Here is a 27,053-nt window from a genome sequence, read left to right as displayed (position 1 = left end):
ACTTGGAGTATTGTGTTCAGTTTTGGTCTCCTTACTTGAGAAAGGACGTACTGGCACTGGAGGGCGTGCAGAGGAGATTCACTAGGTTAATCCCAGAGCTGAAAGGGTTGGATTACGAGGAGAGGTTGAGTAGACTGGGACTGTACTCTTTGGAATTTAGAAGGATGAGGGAGGATCTTATAGAAACATATAAAATTATGAAGGGAATAGATAGGATACATGTAGGCAGGTTGTTTCCACTGGTGGGGGAAAGCAGAACCAGGGGGCATAGCCTCAAAATAAGGGGAAGTAGATTTAGGACTGAGATTAGGAGGAACTTCTTCACCCAAAGGGTTGTGAATCTATGGAATTCCTTGCCCAGTGAAGCAGTAGAGGCTCCTTCATTGAATGTTTTTAAGATAAAGATAGATAGCTTTTTGAAGAATAAAGGGATTAAGGGTTATGGTGTTCGGGCCGGAAAGTGGAGCTGAGTCCACAAAAAGTCAGCCATGATCTCATTGAATGGTGGAGCAGGCTCGAGGGGCCAGATGGCCTACTCCTGCTCCTAGTTCTTATGTTCTTATGCCGAACTTTGGAAAGGATCGGGTTCATCTGGGTCCATTCACGGATCCGCGATGCCTTGACAGGCAAAGTGTCTATAAAATTCAGGGTCATAGCCACCTCGACCATCATGGGGTTTGGCAAAGGGCCTGCCGTTAAAGGAAACTGACTCCGAGCGTCTGATTTTGCAATTTGATTACGCCAGTCTATGCTCAAAGAATACTCCTAAGCGGCACGTAATAGGGCCCAGCACTGGATGCGTGCGGAAGCAAAGGGTTCAATCGCTTTATCCTCTCTGAAAAGTCCCAAGTATAGGGCGAAATTCTCCCAAAACGGGAGAAATCGTAAAACTGCCGTAAAACCCGGGCGGGTTTTACGGCAGCGCGCCCCTTCCCGACGGGGGACCGATTCTGGTCCCCCGTCGGGGCTAGCAGCCCGACGTCGGAGGCTCCGACAAGTCGGGCTTAACGAAAATCGTTAAGCCCACTTGCCGGAGTTAGCGCCGGCTGACGCGTCATATGACGTCAGCCGCGCATGCGCAGGTGGGAAAACTCCACCCGCGCATGCGCGGGTGACGTCATCGCGTTTTTGCGCGAAACCCGCGCATGCGCGGGCCGGGTTGCCCCTCAGCCGCCCCGCGTATTGATACTGCGGGGCGGCGGAAGGACAAATAGTGCGCGGGCATCGGGCCCGCTGCCCGCGATCGGTGCCCACCGATCGCGGGCCCATGGCACCCTTGGCACGGCCGTGGTACTGCCGTGCCAATCGGTGCCATGGTTATTTTTTGCCAGTTTATCACGACGTTTTTACGAACGGCAGGACCAGGTGTGTTTGCCATTCGTAAAAAGGTCGTAAAGGGCTGGGACTTCGGCCCTTCTAACAGCTGAGAATCGCTGCCGGCTGTAAAAAAACGGCGGCAGCGATTCTTGTCGGGATTTCGGCGGGGGGGGGGGGGGGGGAGAATAGCGGGAGGGCGTCAAAAAAGTCGGGAAGGCCCTCCCCCTATTCTCCCACCCGTCGTGGGGGGGGGGGGAGAATTTCGCCCATAGTTTTATGATCTGAAACTAGTGTAAAATGGTGGCCGTAGACTTACTGATGAAAGAGATTCACGGCTCTTTCATCAGAGAACACCACTGCCATGGATAGTGACCCGAGGTCTGGATGGAACCCGGGTTCTCAGCGCCATGAGGCAGCAGTGCTAATTACTGCGCCACCATGCCGCCCTTGAACTTCCACCTTAATGCGGTTAAACATCCACTGATCGATCACTGAGACAGCTGCACCGGTGTCCAACTTCATGTTACGCAGGTGTCCCTACATACATACCGCAGCCTTAATGGGACCCCGGGGGGGGCTGCTACGCAGTCCAACTGCATGCAGTCGTCATCCTCCTCTGGCTCATCCAAGTGAAAAGTGCAGGACCTGGGCTGGCGGTGACCTCTCCCCAGGTGTCTGAACATTTGGTTCACCCATGGCCTGGGCTCATACCGGGATCGGCAACCTCAAGCCCCCTATATCCAAGTGAAAAGTGCGGGACTAGGGCTGGCGGCGACCCCTCCCCGGGTGCCTGAACCTTTGGTTCACCCATGGCCTGGGCTCATGCCCCTCAAGCCACCTCTATGGACTCCAGGAAAGGCTTCTGCTGAGAAGGCTCATTCTTCGGCTACTCGACTGGGCCTTTACGGCATTTGGTGCAGGGCAAAGCGGTGGGATGGGGACGGACCCCAGGATGGGAGGGGGCACGTCCTAAGGTGTTCATGAGCATCCCTTGCATTTCCTGCACTCCTCATTCTGCGTTTTTGCAGGAGAGCGCAATCTGGACGGCTTGTTGCAAAGTTAGGGAAAGTTCAGCCAGCAGCTTTGTCTGCAAGAGGCCACATTGTTTATTCCACAAACCAAGCAGCCACGTAGTATTTTAGATAAGGCGACTCCATATGCGCAGAACTCAGCAATTATTATGTCGCCTCGATGGTGGACTCACTAGCGGTTCTTTCAGCGGTATGAAACCGGCCCCGCTGGTAGACAAAGCTCCGTATCACTCCGAACGTATGTGTGCCACAGGCAGTAATCAAAAATAGCTACCCGGTGGTTGTTCTCCAATGATATTATTAGCCCTGAAAAAGTACCACATCCTCTGTGCATACTGATTCCATCTTCCAGTCCGGCACCGAAAAGGGCCAAACATCCAAAAAGAGGCTTGATGAAAAAAATATTTCCAATTTGTATCCAAGAGATATGGGGAGATGGCTCAGCAGTGTTAATAGTGAACCAATCCCATCCTCGCCACCAATTTAAAGGAGTCCACGCTGAGTTGTGGAGAAAAGCGAAACTTGTTTTTATTTAACACGTTAACCATATACACAAGGCCAGTAGTTCCTCACTGGGCCTTCTCTAGTCAGTGCCTGATTGACCGACTCTGTTTATACAAAGGCACAAGGACTTAATTAAGGGCACCCTGCTCCCTTATCAGCGGAGCTCGTATTCTGCAAGCTCCACAGGGTTGTGGATCATCCCTACCCCATAAGACCCTGCGAGTTATGACAGTAGGAAGTAAGGTGTGGTATGATCAGTGCTGGGGTATCAGTTTTGTACATTTTATACAAAACAATTGAATGAATGAACTAAAGGTGTGATTGTTGAATTTGCTCATGATACAAAGAAAGGTAGGAAAGTAAGTTGTGAAGAGAACGTAAGGAGACTGCAAAGGAACATAGATTGGTTAAGTGGGTGGCTAAAGATCTAGCAAATGGAGTATAATGTGGGGAAATGTGAAATTGTCCATTTAAGTATAAAAAATAAGCATATTATAGATGGTGAAAGATTGCAGAGTTCAGAGATTCAGAGGGATCTAGTGGGGCGTAGTGCATGGATCACAAAAGGCCGGTATGCAGGTACAGCGTGAAAAGAGCCATGGAGGTGAATAAAGGTTCACTTAAGTTGGCATGGGGGCTATAAGGGGCCATGGTGCTGTGAAGGCATGGTTTGACATTGAAGCTGTTAGGGGCTATTGGGTGTGTGGGTATAGGTGGGAGGATATAGGTTGGCATGAAGGACATATGGGTCCATTGGGTCTACATGGGGTGGTGTGTAGACATACGAGTTGGCATGGAGGGTAAAAGTGATCATTGAGGTGGGTGGGGTCGGTGACATGGGGATTGGTGAGAGTTGACAAAGATGAAGGGTAAGACTGGTGACGGCTTGGAGGGCTAATGCTAAAACTACTGGGCCAAAGTCCTAGCGAACTGAGGTTGGGCCTCTTATGCAGCTTGCTGGGGCATGGACAGATGTGCAGCATCACTTGGTCGTGCCGTTCTATTAGAACAGGTTTTTGCACATATTTTCAATTTCCTTTAATTGTCAAGATTCTTCTTGTGATCAGAATAGTGTGGGATTTGGTAGAGTAAATTTAAAAAAAAAACAATTTCCATTGGTAGGAGAGTCCGTAATCAGAGGACATGTCGAACCTAATTGACAAAACAATCAATGGGTAAATTAGATTTTTTTTACACATCAAATTGTTGCAACCTGGAATAGACTGCTTGGAAGGATGGTGAAAGTATCAGTGGTAACTTTCTATTGGGAAAAGGCAGCGGAGTGAGCTAATTGAATATCTCCTTTGAAGTACAGACATGAGAGGTTGCTTGGCCACTTGTGATGCAAGATTCTATAAACACCTTGCCATTCTTACCTCTCAATACCTGACTGAAGAAGATCAGATTCTTTAGTCCATTTCTTCTCTACTTTTTAGCAAATCCCCCACTGCTGCAGAGATTCTTGTTTCACCCTGGAGAGTGGAATATCCCAGTGATTTTGTCTTCAAATATATTTCTTCTCTTTTTGAATTAATGCACATTTTCCAATTGACATCTATCTTTGAAATTTAGAGAACATCTGATGGAGCCCAAGTTTTGGAATTTCAATAAGATTCTGAAAAATTATTTAAACTTGGGTGATGTTAAGTTTCATAACCAGACATCTTTTTCCCGTTTCATTTACCCTAGTTTTTTGGTGCGTAAATGCACAGTGTAAAGTAGCCTCGGAACATTCAATCCCTGGCAGTGCTGAATTTGTTAATCCAGGATGGGAGTGAGTAGTTATGAAGTTGGCTTCAGTGATCCTAGGTTAGGGAAGGGAGGACCTAGGGAGAAAGATAAAATTAATTAGGAAATCCACACCTCTGTAGCGTATATCAGAGCTAGTTATAGATCAGCATTGGCCAACATTACGGCCAAGTCATCTTTTGAATAGAATTATCCAAAAAAGAAACAATGATAAAATTAAATGAATCGTACGTTAAAATTTTAATTGCTGGCTTTAACATGTTATTAATGCTAATCTGGTTACGCAGCATATGGAAAGTATGTACTTCATGGAAAAATAAAAGCAAATTACTGTGGATGCTGGAATCTGAAACGAAAGAGAAAATGCTGAAAAATCACAGCAGGTCTGGCAGCATCTGTAGGGAGAGAAAAGAGCTAACGTCTCGACTCCAATGACTCTTTGTCAAAGCTAACAGACAGTTAAAGTGGTAAATATTTATACTGTGGAGTGAGAATGAAAGATGAGTTATAGCCACAGAAACCCAGGGAAACCAGGTGCTAATGGCCACAGAAACCAAGGGGAAGAGTGTTCCTAATGTGGTGGTCTTTATATCGGAGAGACCAAACGCAGACTGGGTGATCACTTTGCTGAGCATCTTCAGTCTGTGCGCATTCAGGACCCTGACCTTGTCGTTGCTTGCCATTTTAACACAAGACCCTACTCCCATGCCCATATGTCTGTCCTTGGCCTGCTGCAATGTTCCAGTGAAACTCAACGCAAACTGGAGGAACAACACTTCATCTTCCGGTTCGGCACGCTACAGCCTTCTGGTCTCAACATCGAATTCAACAACTTCAGATGATTAGCTCTACCCCACCTCGACCCATTTGTTTTCATCCCATTTCATTTTAACTGTCTTTTACCATTTCTTTCTCTCTTGGCTTTCTTAATATATATTTAAACCTCGCTCCCCCCATCTTATCCACGTTTCCTTACCCTTTCTCCTCTTTGCTTCCCCCTTCCCCTCCCCCCACATCTACATCTATCACTGTTTACCATCTGATGTTAGTTTCTCTGCTGTTTGGCCTTTCACACCTTTTGTTCTCTCTGGGGACTGCCATTCGCACTCTTTCCCCTTGGTTTCTGTGGCCATTAGCACCCGGTTTCCCTGGGTTTCTGTGGCTATGACGCATCTTTCATTCACACTCCACAGCATAAATATTTCCCACTTTCTCCTCTGTTAGCTTTGACAAACACATGCTGCCAGACCTGCTGAGATTTTCCAGCATTTTCTCTTTCGGTATGGCAAAATAACCTTTATTTAAATGATTGATTGATGTGACCGTGAATACATGAAACACCAGGTGGTTAAAAGTTACAAAAGTTGAGTACTTTTTCTCATAAATCAAATCCAAATCTAGACAAAATATTTATGTTGAAAGGAAATACCACCATGTTGACACTCGTGTGTGTAGGAATGTACTTGAAAAATATTTTCTTGTTAATATCCAATATTCAAAATTTTGTACCTGTACCTTAATTTTTTAAAATGATCTTCCCCTGCTGTTCAGTGTGTTCTCTGTTTTGCTTTACCTGGGTGGCTTGAGTACGTATTCCTAAAGTATATGGTTACTAAATTAAACTATGCTATTTCTAACTGCAGTCAGAATCGATTGTACCACAAGAAACTGTCATAATGCCTGGTTGTATAAGTCAAATTGTTAGTCCAACGTTTATGAGATGCGGCGGGGGATGGGAACCCTCACCTAAATTAGGCAAGATAACTGAAGAATTTCAATTGTAATTTACTTTAAATTTTGCAATATGTATTAGCAACTGAAATTGGGATTTGAAGCAATTCAAAGTCCCTTTTTTATGCACATTTTAACAGTAAAGTCATTAGTTGAATGTTTAGAATTTTATTTTTAAATGCAGTTGGCAAAATACTGAAAGTTCCACAGCTTCATCCAAATGATGACGTGCAGGAGTGACTTTCAGGTAGCAATATTTCTTGGCTTGCTTGTCAGGCATGTCACAAATTACATTAACTGTGATTTATTTTCTGACACAAAATATGCTTTGCATTGAGATGTTGTTAATTGAAGGCCATGTTGCAGTACCACACCTCAACAAGGAGGTTTCAGTTGAAGCATCTCGTATTTGGCACAAATTATAATTTAGGAGAATTGTTGAGCTCATTTACCCAGCAGCAACAATACATAGTCTGCGACTCATTCCTTTGAAGCTTCAGTGAGAAATGCAAGTTAGGATTGAAGTGACATGTGGTAGAAATGACTGTGGGTTAATACCACAGGGTAGAATAATAATTAGGACATAAAGGAAGTTTTTACATTATTAATCAGACCTCTATTATTAGGTACCACAACATGATTCTTTTTGAAATCTTGAAAGAAAAATTATATATTTCTTCAATTGTTCAAATACTACTTGAATCAATAAGGATTATTAATGCAACCCACAGGAAATCCCACCTTGTGACAATCATTCACATAAACTCATGGCTGAACACATTCTTTTTTTCCCCACCCAATCAACTTTATCACTTCAATGTATATAAAACCCTGTTCTGGATCGTGTCTTCAGATTGTGTTTCCCATTTTCAGAAATAGACTCCTTTGTTGTCTCTTGCCAGTAATAGTTGGAGTCGCAGTTATTGGTCAATAAGTGTTTACTTGGGTTTGATAAAAAGTATTCTTGGAGCCCAGTTCAACATTAATCTGTTTAGCTTCCTTGGTGATCTATCGTAATCGTACAACGTTTCTCATGCAACTTCAAAATGCGAGTAATTGGAAATGACCCCAAAAGCATTTACAGGAGAGTGTTAAACCATGAATTATGATACTCTATTCGTGATGACATTCAATACTGCAATAAATTGGTTGTACACTATGTTGATGAGTACTGTATAGTGAATCCTTTCAGCAATAGCAAGCTGTCAAATGCCATGTATAATCATCGTGAAGTAACTAGACTTTCTAATCTGAAGAAACGCACTTTACTTGACACCTTTTGGCTCCTACTAATAATCCCGATTCTTTACAGAGATTTTGTTTTTCATTTTTAATCAAAATATCGTTAAGTCGCTTTCGTCCAATGTTGTAAATCTGCCCAGTTTCAGCTCTGTTTTTGTTAAATGTTCTGAGAAGCACAGTAGGCAAGGGAAGGCAGTTTTACAAGTGTTTTGCATATTCAGCATTGATGAAGACTGACATGTTCTAAGGCAGATGGCCTAAGACTAAATTTCTTGCTCTGTGATGTTTTGACAGTTATTGCACTGCATGCAGAATAAGCTTACACTACAGATAGACTGCGTATGCTAAACCTGTTAAAGCTAAACCAGTGAGATCAGTTTGCAAATAGCTACTTTTCAACAAGGAAGGCATGGGGAAAAATTAAATGTAATTTTTCATTTTATATGTATATATATATATATAGATGTGTGTTAAAGTTTATTCAACATTTACAATTTTTCTCTTCTTTTTCCAAGAGTGTTTTTTTGCCACTACAGTTATTAGACTTCTAACTGTCACTGATCTTTTTCGGTAAAATCGGTGACTAGCTTGTCAAATTTAGTTACCTGTGTGATATTTCAAATAGCTTAAATGCTTTGTTTCTTTTAGCACTTTTAAACTGAAGTAATTTAGCGTCTGTCGGAATGTTAATACACAATGAGTCATAGTAAATTATTCTTCATTTTACTGCCTTAGTTATAGAGACTGAGAAATAATGTTCAGCATGTGCAACTGTAGATAACCTGGATTTAAATGGTAACTGTCATCTATGCAACTGCTTTGTTCCTGGAACTGTAATAATTTGTTTCAGCATTGAGGTACAAGGGATGACAATTCCTTTCAACCACCTCATTTATGAAATTGGAAAAATCTTTAACTAGTGTTCTGACAGCCCTATGCTTTGATGTACTGGAACATTTCCCCACAGAACCGAGGTGTTCGGAATCTGCTTTGGAATTATTTAGAATCATGAGTTTCAAATATCAGCTTAACCATCTGGCAGAGAAAGAAAGCCAAAACAAAGTGGGAAAAGTTGGTCATTATGATGACCTTTTCTGCCCCCAAAATGGGAGAGATATGTTATGATGAGGATTGCCAAGGGAATTAAACTTAATACTTTGGGACCTCTGTATAAACACCAGACTCAACTGAATGGACTGAACATATTGATTAGATGCAGGTAACACACTCTACATTGTCAGTGTCCTGAGCTTTACACCTTACACTGTACCGGCATGATTTCTTTTTCCCCTTTCTTGCAACTTTTCTGATTGAGTTTGAGATTTATGTTGTAACCAATTAAAAAGCTAGAGATTGCTCAGGCTCATTTCACGTGGAGCACTGACATCTGGCACAGAAAGAGATGGAATGCCTGCTAACTAAACCCAGAACTCTGTCTAATACCCTGTAGGATTATGAATATTGACGGTGACTAGACAGGGAGTAGTTTATGATTTTGAGACTGAATTGATACCTGTGAGCTTTGTTAACTACTTAGAGCATATAATATATATGTGTGCGGGTCTGCATCACTGGGTGTGAAGTTTGCACATTCTTCCCATGTCTGTGTGGGTGTCACCCCCACAACCCAAAGATGTGTAGGGTAGTTGGATTGACCATGATAAATTGCCCCTTAATTGAAAAAAAAAGTAAATTTGGTGTATTTTATGTGCCTAGTACCAACAGAGCAGTTGGTGTTTAAAAGCAGAGGAAGCAATGTTTAACGGTAGATTGAGTATTTGCAGCCTGACGAGAAAAATGGCATTTGAAATCCCACAAAGAAAACTGTTTATTGTTTTCCTTAAAAGGGGATTTTGATTACTTGTTTTTCCTGGTATACAATACTTTTTAAGGTGCAAGTAAAAAACAATCCCAAGTGTGAACTGTTATGGGGTAAAAGTTTAATTTTAAAGTCATTTTTCTTTGTATATGTTTTATATTAATAACTTATTATTATTGATAAACTGCAACCTACGTTTTAAAAGGATTTTTAAAATTACATCAGTCACACGTTATGAAGTCCTCTTACCTCACTGCATTTTTTGAGTTGTAAAGTATGAATAACCCAGTGGTGTCTTGCACTTCATACTGGCTCCATCTGTTACTTTCTTTTGGTCTGTTGCTTCAAAGTGTAACTGAAAATACAAGACATAAAAATGGATTGGAACCATGATGATCTGCCACAATGGGGTAGGGGGTCCTGTTTCTTTCTATTAGTTGATAATGAGAGGGTAAAAGGAAAGTAGTTTTTATTTGTTCAAAAAGACTGAATTTGGGTCCTCTTAATTTGACAGGTCCATTTGAAAGGATCTTCTCTTCACACAGTAAATAAATCAAGTATAATCCAGTGCCATATTTTGTCTTTTCAAGAACAAGCCAAAGATCCTTATCTAAGGGATGATTAAATTGTTAAAGTCTGGGGTACCCACAAGCAAGCATGCTGTTGGAGCTAAATTTTGCAGGGTTTCTTGAGTTCAAGATTAACTCTGTAAATTCAATAGCAGCAGAGGCTGTGTTCTTAAGAGTTGCAGGCAGCCTTGAGCTGACTGTGACTCTCTCAATTGTGTTGTGGATAATGGAGAATCTGGATAATCGGGGCAGAGATCATGAAGACCCGTACAATAATGCCTGTTATGTACAATCCAAAAGTTTGAAATACCACAATTATAGCATATTCGGAAATGAAAAGTATTGGAAAAATAAATTCATACATTTATTATTGTACTAGCAGTAGTGCTTTAATAAGTGCTCTTGAGGTTTGTTTTAAAAAAAAATAAAATTTTGTCACCTGCAATGTTCTTAAAGCCTCCAAAATATATGTAATAGATTAAGTCACAAAGCAGCAATTATACCGATTTGTGAAATCTCATGATATTTGCACTGACTGCTCTGTAATCATTAAATGTTTATAATGGTCATATATGTTTGTGCATTTTATCACTCAAGATTGTGGTAACTGATAAATGCAAGCATGCAGAATATTTTGTTCATTTTCTTAATCAGCTGTTCATGACTTTGAAAATGTACTACAGTTTCTTGGGAGATGTTTCTTCTCTCACTGCTTTTCTTCACTCATCTCCTGTCCTGAAGGCTGCATTGTGATTCTGCAGGCACTGTGCACCCAAAGATAACTCATCCAAGGGACATTTTTTGTATGTGTCTTGACAGTGAGCGTTGCCAGGCTATTAAATTGCAGGAGTGATGGACAAGGGGGAACATCACATTTGAATTTGATTTCCTAATCAAGGGTCCATAGAATCCCGACAGAGCAGAAGGAGGCTACTCAGCCCATCGAGTCTGCACGACTCTCCAAAAGAGCATTCGACCTAGGCCCACTCTCCTGCCCTATCTCCGTAAACTTGCACATTGATCATGGCCAGTCCACCTAATGTGAAAATCTTTGGACACCTAAGGGACAATTTAGCATGGCCAATCCACGCCACCTGCACATATTTGGACTGTGGGAGGAAACCAGAGCACCTGGCGGAAACCCACGCAGACTTGGGGAGAAGGTGCAAACTCCATACTGTCACCCAAGGCCGGATTCAAACCTGAGCCCATGGCACTGTAAGGCAGCAGTGCAAAGCACTGTGACATGTGCCGTCATAGGATAGACGCAAATGTCAACATATTATTTTCCTCTCCCCAAGATCTACAGGAGTGTGCACCCTGTTCACTTAAAAAATCTGGGGCGGGATTCTCCGGAGAATCGCCCGGGCGTCATTCCCGCCCCTGCCGTGTCCCGAATTCTCCGCCCCCCCCCAAGATTCGGCGGGGGCGGGAATCGCCGGCGTGGATTAAACCACCTACCTGACCGGCGGGATTGACGGCGCGGGCGGCTCCGAGGTCCTGGGGGGGGGAGTGGGGTGATCTGACCCCGGGGGGTGCCCCCGCGATGGCCTGGCCTGCGATTGGGGCCCACCGATCGGCGGGCGGGACTGTGCCGTGGGGGCACTCTTTTTCTTCCACCTACGCCATGGTCTTCACAATGGCGGAGGTGGAAGAGACCCTCTCCCCTGCGCATGCGCCGGTATGGCGTCAGCAGCCACTGACGCTCCGGTGCATATGCGGACTTATGCCGGCCGGCGAAGTCCTTTCGGCCCCGGCTGGCGTGGCGCCAAAGGCCGTTCACGCCAGCCGGCGGAGTGGGAACCACTTCGGCGCGGGCCTAGCCCCTCAATTTGAGGGCTTGGCCCCTAAAGATGCGGAGACCTCCGCACCTTTGGGGCGGCCCGACACCGGAGTGGTTCACGCCACTCCGCCGGGTAGGGGAGAATCGCGGCCCTGGTAACATTAACTTGCACTGCAAAATTTTCCCCATTTTAAAGTTCAAACTTTTTCTTGCACAGCAACTTTCTCCTATGTTTTAAATCTATCTAGCAGCGATTGAAGTTGAATGGGCCCAAAGAATGGACAGGAAACATTTTAATTTTGAACATTTATAACAAAACATCTATATCAAAAGGAATACAATGCTGAAATATATTTATCAAGTGCAAATGATCTCAGAAGGTCAAAGAAAGGTATCAAATTAGGTTCTGCAATATTTCCATTTACCGTAAATGTGATTTTGAAATGGCAGATTTATATTTGACCCTCCTTTCATCCTGCTCAACTTATTTTAACATCCCCGCTTAACTTATTTTAACATCCAACTATCAGTGACTTTTATTCAGAACTCAGGCCTGCTGTACCATAATCTTGCTTGCTTGTTCTCTGGCCACTAACTTTTGATGAGCTTTGAAGTTTGGTTGGACAATGGGAGTAAAGCCATTAACCCATTTCATGGCTACTTTACTACTTACAACAGAGTAGACAAGTAGCATTTGTACAATTACTCATGGAACATCAACACATGCTGGTAGGGCCAAACACTCTGTATGCCGTTTGTAATGGCTGTGATTTTACTTGTATATCTTGCTTTGGTTGTTTTATATTTATATTCTAATTGGTGATAAGCTAACCACCTGTGGACGGGTATTATTAGCTTGGATAACTGACTTAATGGTTTTTGACGGCATGCAATATATCCGTACTACTATTTTCATTCAAAATTAACCTACATTACATGAAGAATCTTGACCATCATCGAGTGTACAACGTTTACCCTATAGGCCCCATGTAATTTGATAGAACAATCCTAAACACCTTAGTGAGTTGAATTGTCTTTTCCTGCACTTAATGCGGTCTTAAAACTCTAAACAGGTTTAGTTTTTCCCCAGAGAATGAGTGAACAATAAATTATATAAATATAAAAATAGCTGACAGTGTAATATTTATTTTATGATTCTGAGGCTTGTGCGTGCATTAGAAAAGGAATGTTGTCAAACTGTTTATAGTCCCATTGTACTCGGTGGGCCATAAAAACAATTTATCTAAATGATGTGATTCTTAGCAATTGTTATGGGGAGGATTCACTCTTACTGAACTAGGTATGTTTATCTTTAAACATTTATCGGTGAGTCTTAAATTATGATAACACATTTAATAAAAGAGATAAGTTAAGTTTCTTTGAGCAGGCAGATTTGTAAATTGAAAATATATTTTGCAAGTTGTAGATCAGCCTCTCTTTTATAACAGCACGTCAGGTGATGAGTTGTTACAGGTAAAAAGGCATAGCACCAAATGCCGCAGGGTTTTTATGAAGCGATTGCGGGGTGTGGCTACCTGTTACTTTAACACAGCTGATCAGTTCAGTCACAGGCAGTGTAGGCATACAGAAAATTTAATCTTTTCAGTTAAGCCAAGTAGCTGAGTGCAGGAGGATGATTAAGGGAAGATGTAACAACTGTAGCGCTGTGCCCAAAGTGGGTAAGATGTAACAGTAAACTCTTTATTTTGTTCCTTTTCTGGTGAAAATTTCCCTGCAACCTTGCTATTTATTAAAATATATTGGGTGGTACAACATTAAGATGTAGTCAAGAACTGCAATAATCAGGGCAGAGGTCTCATTTGGAGGGTTGGGGTAGATCTGATAGGCCGAATGGCCTCCTTCTGCACTGTAGGGATTCGATGGATTGTATGCCTCAGATGTGGCACTGGTGAATGCTTAGGGCACAAAAGCCGCATTGCATGCCAGTCATGTAATCTCTCGTTGCCTTTGCATAGTGATGTAGAGATTACAGTATATTCAATGACGCCTCATATAACAATCTTATTGTTTAAGTAACTCAATTGAGTAAATCCCATATCTGCAATGCTTTGGAACTCGGGTAGTTCTACTGTGTAATTTAAAATTGCAACCAGATTCATTCTTGAATCAAAAAATGATCTTGTTGATGTCTGGGGTAATTTTACTGAATTTATGGAAATAATTTATAATTAACGATAGTTACACATACAAACATTTATTTAAAATTACAATATTAAGCAGCAACTTGTTCACGCCTTACGGAATACATTTTTGCGTAGTGCAGTGCATGCCAACTTGGCTGAAGCATTCAGGAGAGAACTGTACAGATGCTAATTTACGACAGAGTTGCAGCCATGCAATATTGTTGATGTAGGTGCAGAAATACAATTATCTGCATTGCCTCTGAGTGCAGCTCCAACAACACTCCAGAAGCTCGACACCATCCAGGACAAAGCAGCCTGCCTGATTGCCATCCCTTCCACATTGTTCAAGAAGGCAACTCACCACCATCTTCTGAAGGGCAACTAGGGATGGGCAATAAATGCTGGGCTAACCAGTGACCCCACATCCCGTAAATGAATTTTAAAAAAATTGCCATTTTTCTCCTCTAGCCTTCCTTTCATCAAAAGTTTGTTTTCTTCTAGACATCTTGATTTTTTTTTAAGTTCCAAAATCCACCTTTTAATAATTGTAATACCTCACAAATAAAGGTATAGAAAATTGACTGGTTAAACTGTCCTGAAAGAAAAGCAAGACTTCATTTAGCATTTTTAACATCCTCAAGACATCAGCTGCTGACCAACTACTTTTGAAGTGTATGTCGATATTATTTTGTAGGTAAATGCAGTTGTTTTGCGTATAGCATGGTCTGGCAAAGAATACATGAGATAAATAACCAGTTAATCTATTTTAGTACTGTCAGTTGGAGAAGAAATCTTGCCAGGACACACAAAATACCATTGCTCCTCTTCGAAGATTGTCATTGGAATTTTTTTACATTCACTTGAATGGACAGGTAGACACAATCTAATATCCTGAGGCAAGAGTACTGTTCCAATTTGACACCTGTAATGAAGAACTAACTTTAACAGAGAATAGCTCATTTTGCTGCCTTCCAGTTTGTTGATAGTGACATGTTATGAAAAATTCTGTTGTGTTTTTTAATCAGGTTTTTTCCATCTGATGAGAAGAAAAAGCAGGGGTGTCAAAGGGAAAACGAAATCCTGATCCAACGGCGAAAGGACCAGGTCCAACCAGGAGGAACTGCCATCAGTGTAACAGTGCCTTATCGAGTGATAGACCAACCTCTTAAACTTTTGCCACAAGACTGGTATGTGTATTTTCAGATAACGGACTGAATAATATTTTGCTTCAAACTTTTGGTTAACTGTTTCGATACCATTAACAATGGTAGCATTTATGTTTCTGTGTAATTCGTGCAGATCAGGATCACTATTATTGAGAATTAAGTAACAGAATAGAAGAGCTTGTTTTTAAGAAGTTGTAAAGCTTCAAAATTTGTGAACTGTTTTGTGCAGGTTAAAATATTGAACGCCAATTAGCTGCATCCTGGTGATATTGTAGTCAAAGGCTCTTTTTTGTAATAAGTACAAACCTTTGTACAATGGCCTACAAAAAATTAATATATTTATTATGGATATTCCTGAAAATCACAAATGATTAATGGGGGGAGTGCAAAATAACACGTTTCAGCGGTTCCATTTTTATGGGAGTAAGCCTCTTAAGGAATAAAATATGGGACAAACAACATAGGCAAGACGAGGAAAAGAGGATCTGTTTGGGGAATATTAGGAACTAGGAACAAAATTGAATAACCAGTCCTCAAGGGTTATAATCTCTAGATTATTCCCCGAGCCACATACAAATAGGGATAAGGCTGAGAAGAAAATTAGGGAAGTAAACACCTGGCGAAAGGAGTGCTGCAGGAAAGATGTGTTCCATTTAATGGGCACTGACATCAGTATTGGTACAGGAGGGAACTGCCATTGGGATGGTCTTCCCCTGAACCGACCTGGGGCCAGTGCCCTAGCGGAAAGGATAAGTTGTGTAGTTGCAAGGACTTTAAACTAGCATATGTGTGTGTGTGTGTGTGTGTGGGCGGGATTGAATGTACCTGGTTATAAAATTGACAGGAGGGACAGGAAAAATGGCAGAGGGGGTGGAGTAGCCGTACTGATTAGAAATATTGTCACCTCAATGGTGAGGGAGGATATAATGAGGGGAAAGTATCCAGTGGAGACCGTATGGGTGGAATTGAGGAACAAAAAAGGATCTAAAACTGTAATGCATGTTGTATATCAACCCTCTGGTGGCAGTTCTGAGGCGTTAGATTGTATAAATACAGAAATTAGGCAAGTGTGTAACAAAGGCAGTGTAGTCTTAATTGAGGATTTTACCTGCACATAGATTGGGAGAGGCAACCAAGCACTTGTCAGAAAGGTAGTGGATTTCTAGACTGTATCTGGGATAGTTTCCTGAAGCAATATATTCTAGATGTAACAATGGGACAGGCAAAATTAGATTTAGTTATAAGTAATGAGTCAAATTTAGTTACTAGCCTAACTGTGCGTGAACATTTAACAAATAGTGATCACAGCATGATTGAATTCAATGTATCATTCGAAAGTGAAAAGCACAATTCAGATACTAGATTTTTAGATTTTGGTATGGCTGATTTAACAGGACGAGACAGAGACTATCCATGGTAAACTGGGTCAAATGAGTGAAGATCAGTGGAGAATATTTAAAGAAATATTTAATGAGATACAGAGCGAGTGTGTACCCCTGAGAGGAAAGGCTCCACTTGACAGAAAGACAACTGAAGAGGTTAGGAACAGCATAAAACTAAAAGAAAAGACTTACAAAAATGCAAGAAAAAGCAGAGATCCAAATGAATGGGATAGATACAAAGACCAGCAAAGGGTCACAAAGCAGCTTATAAGAGCAACTAAAAGGGGTTATGAAAGGAAACTTTCAAGGGACATCAATATCAATAAGAAGACATTTTATAGTTCTATAAAGGGAAGCGGGTGGTCAAGAACAATGGGGAAATGGCAAATGTGTTGAAAAGTTACTTTACCTCAGTATTTACAGTTGAAAAGGAGGATAACTTGCCAGAAGTCCTGAAAAAATTAATAGTCGTGAGAGGACAGGGACTTAATACAATTAATGTAAGTACAGCACCAGTGACTAGAAAATTAATGAAACTAAAGTGCAACAGATACCCAGGACCTGCCAGTTTCCATCCGAGGGTGTTAAAGGAAGTAAGGGAACACATTGTAGATGCCCTAACTATAATCTTTCAATGTTCCCTAGATTCAGGAATAGTCCCTCTGGATTGGAAAATTACACGTCACTCCACTTTTTAAGAAGGGTAAAAGGGGGAAACCAGGTAATTACAGACCGGTTAGCCTAACATCTGTGGTGAGAAAATTGCTGGAGTCTATAATCAGGGATGGAGTAACTGAACACCTTGAAAAAGTTTGGTCGATCAGGCAGAGCCAGCATGAATTCATAAAGGGAACGTCATGCCTGATTAATCTTATCAAATTTTTTGAAGTGGTGACTAAGATAGTGGACAGGGAAATGTCTATGTATGTTACTTCTCTCGACTTCCAGAAGATATTTGATAAAGTCCTACATAGGAGCCTGTTAACTAAGGTGGAAGCCATGGAGTTGACGGCAGATTATTGACATGGTTAGGAAATTGGTTGAGTGGCAGCCGACAGTAGGAATAATGGGTAAGTACCCTAATCGGTAGGATGTGACTAGTTGTGTACCATAGAAATCTGTGTTGGGGCTTCAATTATTCGCATTCATGAATGACTTGATGATGGCAGAGGAAGTCATATATTCAAATTTGCTGATGATGCAAAGATAGGTGGCATTGTAGATAGTCTAAATAATAGCATAAAATTGCAAGGAAATATTGACAGACTAGTTGAATGGGAAACATTGATGTGGAGATGCCGGCGTTGGACTGGGGTGAGCACAGTAAGAAGTCTTACAACACCAGGTTAAAGTCCAACATGTTTGTTTCAAACACTAGCTTTCGGAGCGCTGCTCCTTCCTCAGCTGCTCCTCAGGAGCAGCGCTCCGAAAGCTAGTGTTTGAAACAAACATGTTGGACTTTAACCTGGTGTTATAAGACTTCTTACTGGGAAAAATTGTGGCAGATGGAATTCAATGTAAGTAAGTGTGAGGTTCTCCATTTTGGATCCAAAAAAATAGAGTAGAGCACTTTCTAAATGTAAAGAGGTTAAGTACAGTGGCTGTCCAAAGAAATTTGATGGTTCAGTTGCATAGATCCTTAAAGTACAATGAACAAGTACGGAAAATATTCAAAAAGGCTAATGGAATGCTAGCCTTAGAGGATTGGAGTATAAAGACAAAAGGTTATGTTGCAGCTATCCAAAATCCAGGTTAGACCCCATTCTGAGTACTGTAAGCAGTTCTGGGCACCACACCTTAGGAAGGATATTTTGGCTTTGGAATGAGTGCAATGTAGGTTTACAAAAATGATACATGGACAAGGCGGTTAAGTAACAAGGAGAGATTACACAAAATAGGCCTGTTTTCTCTAGAATTTAGGGGTGATCTGTTTAAAGTTTTCAAGATGTTAACAGGGAACGGCAGGGTAAATAAAGATAAACTATTTCTACTGGTTGGAGATTCTATAATTAGGGGGCATAGTCTAAAAATTAGGGCTAGACAATTCAGGAGAGAAATTAGGAAGAACTTCTTCACGTAAAGGGTGGTAGAGGTTTGGAACTCTCTCCCACAAACAGTAGTTGAAGCTAGAACAGTTGTTATTTCTAAATCTGATGTAGATTTTTGTAAAGCAAAGATATTAAGGGAAATGGGCCAAAGGCAGGTATATGGAGTTGGGGCACAGATCAGTCATGATCTCATTAAATGGCAGGACAGGCTCAAGTGGCTGAATGGCCTCCCCCTGTTCCTATGATTTGCTTTTATCCTAAGATTTGGTTTCTGCACAGTATGTGTCATATATAGCACAGGAAACCCACCTCCCTAGATTTTAGTACTCCTAGGTGGTATGCAGGGACAGCCTGCGTATATTTAGGACTTGACTCTACATCTTCCCACAGCAGAATAACTTGAGATTAGAAATCTGATTGTAAGTAAAGTCAAGATGTAGAAGCCTCCATTCTATTTCTAGCTGACCAGGAGATGCAGTGCTGTAATTTTGAACTCTGATTAGGAACTGGGTCTGAATAATTATACTGCTAATATTCTGCACTGCTCACCATGCTAAGAAATGCATTATTAAAAATACAAACAATTCAATTAGAAAGCTTCCGGTTTATCCAGCTGGCCTTGGCATCCAGCTACCTTAACTGGCGAGGGACTGAATTTATTTTTTTAGTTTAGTATATACTATTTAAATGGTATATATAAATGAATTGGAAAAAAGTAATTTTCTCCAAATAAGGGGCAATTTAGTGTGGCCAATCCACCTACCCTGCACATATTTGGGTTGTGGGGGTAAACCCCACGCAAACAAGGGGGGAATGTGTAACGCCAATGACTGAATTTCAAAAAAAGACTCTATTGACTAAATGTTGATTGGCAATTATTTTTCTTTTTTAATATATTTTTATTGAGCTTTTAATATTTGGCAATTATTTTTCTTAACAGCACATGATGAGACAGATTGGATATAGTAAACTGACTTTAAACAACTAAATATGCCTGATTTTTCCTCAACAAAGCAGTGTTTACATTAATATTTTAAAATATGGCCACTCTAACTTCCCATAAAAGCAGTTTACTCTTCTGATAACTTGAGCCTCGTCAAAAAGAAAAAGGAAGCATTCGTAAGGTCTAGAAGGTTGAGAAGAGACAATGCCCTTGAAGAATATAAAGAAGGAAGGACTTAGGATACCTGAAATGAAAATGAAAATCGCTTATTGTCACGAGTAGGCTTCAATGAAGTTACTGTGAAAAGCCCCTAGTCGCCACATTCCGGCGCCTGTTCGGGGAGGCTGTTACGGGAATCGAACCGTGCTGCTGGCCTGCTTGGTCTGCTTTCAAAGCCAGCGATTTAGCATATCTAAAAGGGATCATGAAAAATCCTTGGAAAGCAGTATCAGGGAGAATCCCAAGGCATATGTGTATAAAGAGCAAGAGGGTAGCCAGGGAAAGTTTTGGCCCACTCAAGAACAGAGGAGGGAATTAATGCGTGGAGTTAGAGTAAATGGGTGAGGTACTGAATGAGTACCTTGCATCTGTATTCACCAAAGAGAAGGGCTTGGTGGATGATGAGCCAAGGAAAGGTGTGGAGATGTTCTGGGTCATGTCGGTATCAAAAAGGAAGAGGTGTTGGGCGTCTTAAAAAGCATTGCGGTAGATTAGGGCAGCACGGTATCACATTGGTTAGCACTGTTGCTTCACAGTTCCAGGGTACCAGGTTCGATTCCCGGCGTGGATCACTGCCTGTGCGGAGTCTGCATGTTCTCCCTGTGTCTGCATGGGTTTCCGCCCACAGTCCAAAGATGTGCAAGTTAGGTAGATTGGCCATGATAAATTGCCCTTCGCATCCAAAAAAAGGTTAGCTGGGGTGACTGGGTTACAGGGATAGGGTGGAGGTGTGTGCTTAAGTTAGAGTGCTCTTTCCAAGAACCAGTGCAGACTCGATGGGCTGAATGGCCTCGTTCTGCACTGTAAATTCTTAGAGCCCCCAAGGTTTGATGGGATCTACCCCAGAATACTGAGAGAGTCAAGGGAGAAAATTGTTGGGGCCTGGACAGAAATCTTTGTATCCTTTGGAGCCAAGGGTGAGGTCCCAGAGGACTAGAAAATAGCCATTGTTGTTCCTTTGTTTAAGAAGGGATAATTCAGGAAATTATAGGCCAGTTATGTCAGTGGCAGGGAAATTATTGATAAAGATTCTTAGGGACAGGATTTACTCACATTTGGAATCAATTCGGCTTATTAGTGATAGGCAGCATGGCTTTGTGAAGGCGAGGCGGTTTGCCTCACTAATTTAATCGAGTTTTATGAGGAAGTGACAAAGATGATTGATGAAGGAAGGGCAGTGGATGTTGTCGACATGGACTTTAGTAAAGCTTTCGACCAGATCCCTCAAGGCGGACTGGTCTAAAAGGTGAAGTCTCACGGGATCAGAGGTGAGCTCGCAAGATGGATACAGAACTGGTTCGGTAATAGAAGACAGAAGGAAACAATGGAAGGGTCTTTGCTGAATGGAGGGGTATGACTAGTGGTGTTCCGCAGGGATCAGTGCTGGGATATTTGTTGTTCGTAACATATACAAATGGTTTGGAGGCAAATGTCGCTGGTCTGATTCATAAATTTGTGGACGACACAAAAATTGGAGTTGCAGGTAGTGAACAGGGTTGTCTGAGCATATAGCAGGATATAGATCGGTTGAAGACTTGGGGGGGAAAATGGCAGATGCAGTTTAATCCGGATAAATGTACAGTGATGCATTTGGAAAGTCTAATACAGGTGGGAATTATACAATAAATGGCAGAACCCTTGGGAGTATTGACTGGAAGAGAGATCTGGGCATAGAGATTCACAGATCACTGAAAGTGGCAATGCAAGTGGAGCAGGTAGTCAAGAAGGCATACGACCTTCGTCGGTCGGGCATTTGAATATAAAAATTGGCAAGTCGTGCTGCAGGTGTACAAAACCTTAGTTAGGCCATATTTTGAATGATGCGTACAATTCTGGTCACCACATTACCAGAAGGATATGGATGCTTTGGAGAGAGTACAGAAGAGGTGTAGCAGGCCTAGTCTGGGGGGTATTAACTTTGAGGAAACATTGGATAAACTTGGGATTGTTTTCACTGGAACGACAGAGGTTGAGTGGCGACTTGTTAGAAGCTTATAAAAGTATGAGTGGCATGGACAGAGTGGATAGTCAGACGCTTTTTCCAAAGGGTGTAAAGTCAATTACATGGGGACATAGTTTAAGCTATGAGGGGGTAAGTTTAGAGGAGATGTGCGAGGTTTTACACTGAGGGTGCTGAGAGCTTCGAATGTGCTGCCAGGGATGGTGGTGGAAACAGATACGATGGCAGTGTTGAGGCACCTTGGCGAATACATGAATAGGATGGGAATAGAGGGATATGGACCCCGGAACTGTAGACAGTTTTAGTTTAGACGTGCATTATGATCAGCCTAGGCTTGGATGTTCAAAGGGCCATTCCTATCTGTGCTGTACTGTTCTTTGTACACAAAGTAAGTGAAGAGTATTCAAAGCGAACAATGAAAGTACAGGTGGTTAATGGCAGTAATGCATGGAAGGAAGAAATCAGTTAGATTGATGGAAGAGGATAATGATAAGTCAACATAAAATTTAGATTTTTCCATTCAGAGATAACAGTAAAATGCAAATTAAACTCAACAAAGCCACTCGATAATATTTGGTGAATTTTATGAAGACATTTTAAAGAAACAGAGAATCATAGAATTTACAGTGTAGAAGGAAACCATTTGGCCAATTGAGTCTGCATCAGCCTTTGGAAAGAGCCACCTACCCTGGCCCATGTCTCCACCCTATCCCAGCAACGCCACCTAACTCCTTAGACATTAAGGAGCAATTTGTTATGGACGATCCACCTAACCTGCACATCTTTGGACTGTGGGAGGAAACGCACCTGGAGGAAGCTCACGCTGACACGGGGAGAAAGTGCAAACTCCACACAGTCACCCGAGGCCAGAATTGAACCCAGGTCCCTGGAGCTGTGAGGGAGCAGTGCTAATCACTGTGCCTCATGTTTATAAGTTTGATATAAATAGCACATGGTGAAAATTACCCTACTTAATCCATAGTGGGTGGGGCTGGCGAGGGAGATTGAATACGGTTTGGGGAATGGTCAGCAAAAATGTATAACCACTCAACAATAATAACCACCTTCTTTTCTCCAATAGCTCCTTCTGTCAGGAATCATTCCTTCATAGTTCTCATCATTCGGAAACAGTCCATGTGCATTAGTAGACATGCATTGTTGTAAAAAGTATCATAGTTTACCATATAATTTTCAGCAGATTTACAAGTTGGACAGCAGCAATTCACACCATACTCAGCAGCCTGTTCAGCAAACTGTTTAGGAATTTCTTTAATATAGCCAAGGTACTGCTTGAGACCATGGGCGGAATTCTCCGCAATCAGCAAAGCCGTCGTGAATTCGGCCAAGTTTCACGACGACTCCCCACGGCCCCGTTCCCGAGCGATTCAGGCCCCGGAAATCGGCTAGGAGCGGGGCTGCGGGAATCACGTGGGCGATGACGGCAGAATGGTGTGACGCCCGAATGACGTCGGTAAGACGCTGCTCCGCGAAAAGGCGCAGGCGACCAGGTCAGCAGACTGAGGATGACGGAGCCACCGAGGGCCGCGCCGAGGTTCACCGAAAGTGACATGGAGACCCTCCTAGAAGCCGTGGAGCAGCGGAGGAGCATCATCTGCCCTAGAAAAGGGCATTGCCACCCTGCCAGTGTCATGCGACGGGCCTGGCGTGAGGTGGGCACGGCAGTGACTGCTGTGGGGCACACCCCTCGGTCTGGGGAGCAGTGCCGGAAGAAGCTCCACGACCACACCAGGGCTGCCAGGGTAAGTGCCAAGAGGGTGCCGCAGGGTAACAACACCCCCCCCCCCCCCCCCCCAAGTCCCTCATCACCCACCTCCCCCCCGGGCACGAGGGCGAGAGTGAGTGGAGGGTGATTACCAAAGTTGTCGCAGACCCACATGAGCACTGTGACTCCCTGGAGATATGCCATGGTTTAACTGCAACTTTCCCCCCAACCTGTGCCAACATCTGAACGGCCTGCTGATACCTGCCGAATTGTAATGATCTATCTATGCCGCCCCCCCAACAGGACAAGACTGCTCACAACAACCGGGAGCGCAACAAGACTGGAGGGGGTTCTCCCATAATGCACCCCTGACCGCCTTTGAGCAGAGGGCTCTGAACCTTGCTGGGGGATCTGCCACCCGAGAGGTCACGCAATGCGAGGTTGGCGGTGCAGAACCAAGTGAGACAACCCTGCATAACAACCCCCCCCCCCAGCCTTTCCTCTCTGCCCTCGCTCAGCCCACTGGACCCCCCCATCCTCTCTCCCCTCACACTCAACCCACTGGACCCCCCCATCCTCTCTGCCCTCACAATCAGCCCACTGGACCCCCCCATCCTCTCTGCCCTCACACTCAGCCCACTGGACCCCCCCCCATCCTCTCTGCCCTCACAATCAGCCCATTGGACCCCCCATCCTCTCTGCCCTCACAATCAGCCCACTGGACCCCCCCCCCCCCCAATCCTCTCTGCCCTCACACTCAGCCCACTGGACCCCCACCCATCCTCTCTCCTCTCACACTCAGCCCACTGGACCATTCAACGCCCGGCCGAGCGTGTCTAAATAACCCCATCTTATTCTGTTCTCTAGGGCGTGCTGACGAACATCCAGGGACGTCTGATGCCACACCCAGCCGGAGAACCGCCAGCACCACCGCACCCAGGGCCGCACGCCAGAGGGTGGCAGGATGTCAGCCAGGAGGGCCATCCTCCCAACCCGGGACCTTCAAGCAGGACGCACACACGGCGACACAGTCAGCAGGGTCAAATGAGGGAGAAGAGTACATGGGCCGCGTGCAGCCTGCTGCCAGAAATGAATGGGACGATGACCCCTCAGACATAATGACGGACGAGGACCTAGAGCTTGCGGCACTGCTATCTTCCACACCATCCACCATCCCAGAGACACTCACCTCGGTTGGGCAATTAAGTGATGAGGCTCCTGGGTCACGGTCTGGTGTGCACCACACAGCTGAGCCGGTACAGCAGGTGGAGGTCGGAGCAACCGAGGGCCCGGACTGTCGGAGAGCAGCCCAGGCCCAGCATTCAGCTGGCTCCCAGACGTTTCCCGGGTTCCTGGATTTACTCGACCCACCCGCAGAGCCGATGCATTTTGAAACCCAGGGACACAATGAGGGGATGAGGGCCGTCTTCCAGCAGCTGCAGACGCAGTTAGAGGAGTCGAACCGCGTCCAGGAGCAGGGAGTGGTGCCGCTCATGGCAGCCACCCAGGCCGACACCGCACGGTTGGCATCCGCGGTCGAGGCAATGGGTGAAACGGTTTCGGCCATGGGTCAGGTTCTGCAAGGAGTTGGGCTTCACGTGCACGCGTCATCCCTGGCCCTGGCCAGAGGGTGGCAGGATGTCAGCCAGGAGGGCCATCCTCCCAACCCGGGACCTTCAAGCAGGACGCGCACACGGCGACACAGTCAGCTGTTTTGAGTTCATTGCAACACCCCATTTTATTGTTCTGGGCGTTGGGGAAAAGGTCTAGTGTTTTGTCATAGAATCCCTACAGTGCAAAAGGAGGCTTTTCGGCCCATCGACTCTGCACTGATCCTTTGAAAAAACACCCTACTTAAGCCCAATCCTCTACCCTACCCCAGAACACCACCTAACCTTTGGACACGAGGGGCAATTTATCATGATCAATCCACCCAACCTGCACATCTTTGGACTTTTAACAACCTTCCTTCAGAATACTACCCAATGACCCTTTGTATAAGGTAGTTTAGTACACTGCTTGGTCCATTTGGTTTGGATTTTTGTGAACAATTATTGTTTAAAACTCAATTATCATGGTGCCGACTAAATAAACGGAAGGCCAGAGACGCAATTAATTCCTGATTATCTGCGGTGCCCTGAAAGTGGCCTTTGTTCTCTGCCCAGAGCACTTATTTTCAGAACTACATTTACAAGACGTTTGAAGCAGAGAAAACTAATTACTATAGACTGCCAGCAAAAGGCCAGCTGGAATCTGTGTAACAGATCATAAGCCTAAAATGAATGTTACTTTCCGATGGCTTTCTTGAAATTTTTCCTGGGCATGTGGAACCTGGTTAACCATATTTCAAAATGGAACAATTTGTATTCATACAATACCCATTACATCTGTCTTAAGAAATCAGTGACCATCGGAAGCAGGAAGAATTTCTGTGGATTTCAAAGGCCACCTTTCTGCTATACTGCCAGAACTTTTAATAGCTGTCTAGTGTTGCATCAAGCCACCAGGAAGGTCTAAAGGTGAATCCATGCTGAATTAGCTGATCTTATCAAGGGTTGTAATGCACTATGACACTTGGTCTGTGACCCCAGGTTAAGATTGCGAAAAATGAGCCAGTGTTGCTGTTCTTGCCCTACTGGAATGCGTGGTGGAATTTGGCCAAGGACAAGTTCAAGCTGTGGGATCCACAAGAGTTAATTAACCTGGTGTCACTCATTGCTCAAATGGCGTTTCTTCACCGTTATACAAGGCAAAGTAGACAAGGATCATTACCTGAAAAACCATTCCCTAAAATTATTTTTTTTATAAATGTTTTTTATTCAGTTTTCATGTTTTATATTGAACAAATTACAAATTGTTAGAGAGAGAGAAAAAAAAAAAGAACACGCAAAAATTAACATATATATTTACAGGTAAGCATCTTCGTAGTAATAACTGTGGCCTCCCCCCTTTAGCCGGCATACATATTTTCCATTCCCCAACATGTTTATTGGCATTTATTTAGTTTGGTTTTGGGCCTTAGCTAGCCATCAAACCCCCATAACGAACCCGTAGCCCCCGACTATTCTTCCTCTTGTACGTTGGCCACAAACAGGTCCCGGAACAGTTGCATGAATGGCTCCCACGTTCTGTGGAAGCCGTCGTCCGACCCTCGGATGGCGAATTTGATTTTCTCCATTTGGAGAGAATCCGAGAGGTCGGACAGCCAGTCTGCAGCTCTGGGCGGTGCTGCTGACCGCCAGCCAAACAGGATTCTACGGCGGGCGATCAGGGAGGCAAAGGCAAGGGCGTCCGCCCTCCTCCCCAGGAATAGACCTGGCTGTTCTGAAACCCCGAAGACCGCCATTATCGGACATGGCTCCACCCTCACCCCCACCACTTTGGACATAGCCTCGAAGAAGGCTGTCCAGTACTCCACAAGTCTGGGGCAAGATCAGAACATGTGGGCGTGGTTGGCCGGGCCTCTTTGGCACCGTTCACATCTGTCCTCCACCTCCGGGAAGAACCTACTCATACGGTTTCTTGTTAAGTGGGCTCTATGTACCACTTTTAGTTGCGTCAGGCTGAGCCTTGCGCACGTGGAGGTGGAGTTGACCCTATGCAGTGCTTCGCTCCAGAGTCCCCACCCTATCTCCATCCCCAAGTCGTCCTCCCATTTCCTCCTTGTTGCGTCCAGTACGATGTCGTCCCTTTCTACCAGTCGGTCATACATGTCGCTACAGT

The 27,053-nt window shown here is 43.7% G+C and overlaps 1 protein-coding gene across 2 annotated transcripts in view; it reads left to right on the top strand.

Annotated features, from left to right (window-relative positions):
• Nucleotides 1-27,053, top strand: part of cdc73 (cell division cycle 73, Paf1/RNA polymerase II complex component, homolog (S. cerevisiae)) — a 435,381-nt gene that overhangs the window by 357,649 nt on the left and 50,679 nt on the right. For both annotated transcript variants that reach the window (XM_038794882.1, XM_038794881.1), the window contains one exon: nucleotides 14,915-15,076. In XM_038794882.1, coding sequence (XP_038650810.1) covers nucleotides 14,915-15,076 — 162 coding nt within the window. The remainder of the gene's footprint in view (nucleotides 1-14,914; nucleotides 15,077-27,053) is intronic.

This window comes from Scyliorhinus canicula, chromosome 4, assembly GCF_902713615.1.
Source record: "Scyliorhinus canicula chromosome 4, sScyCan1.1, whole genome shotgun sequence".
Classification (NCBI taxonomy): Eukaryota; Metazoa; Chordata; class Chondrichthyes; order Carcharhiniformes; family Scyliorhinidae; genus Scyliorhinus; species Scyliorhinus canicula.
The sequence above is the reverse complement of the archived record's forward strand: the minus strand, read 5'-3'. Positions and strand labels throughout refer to the sequence as shown.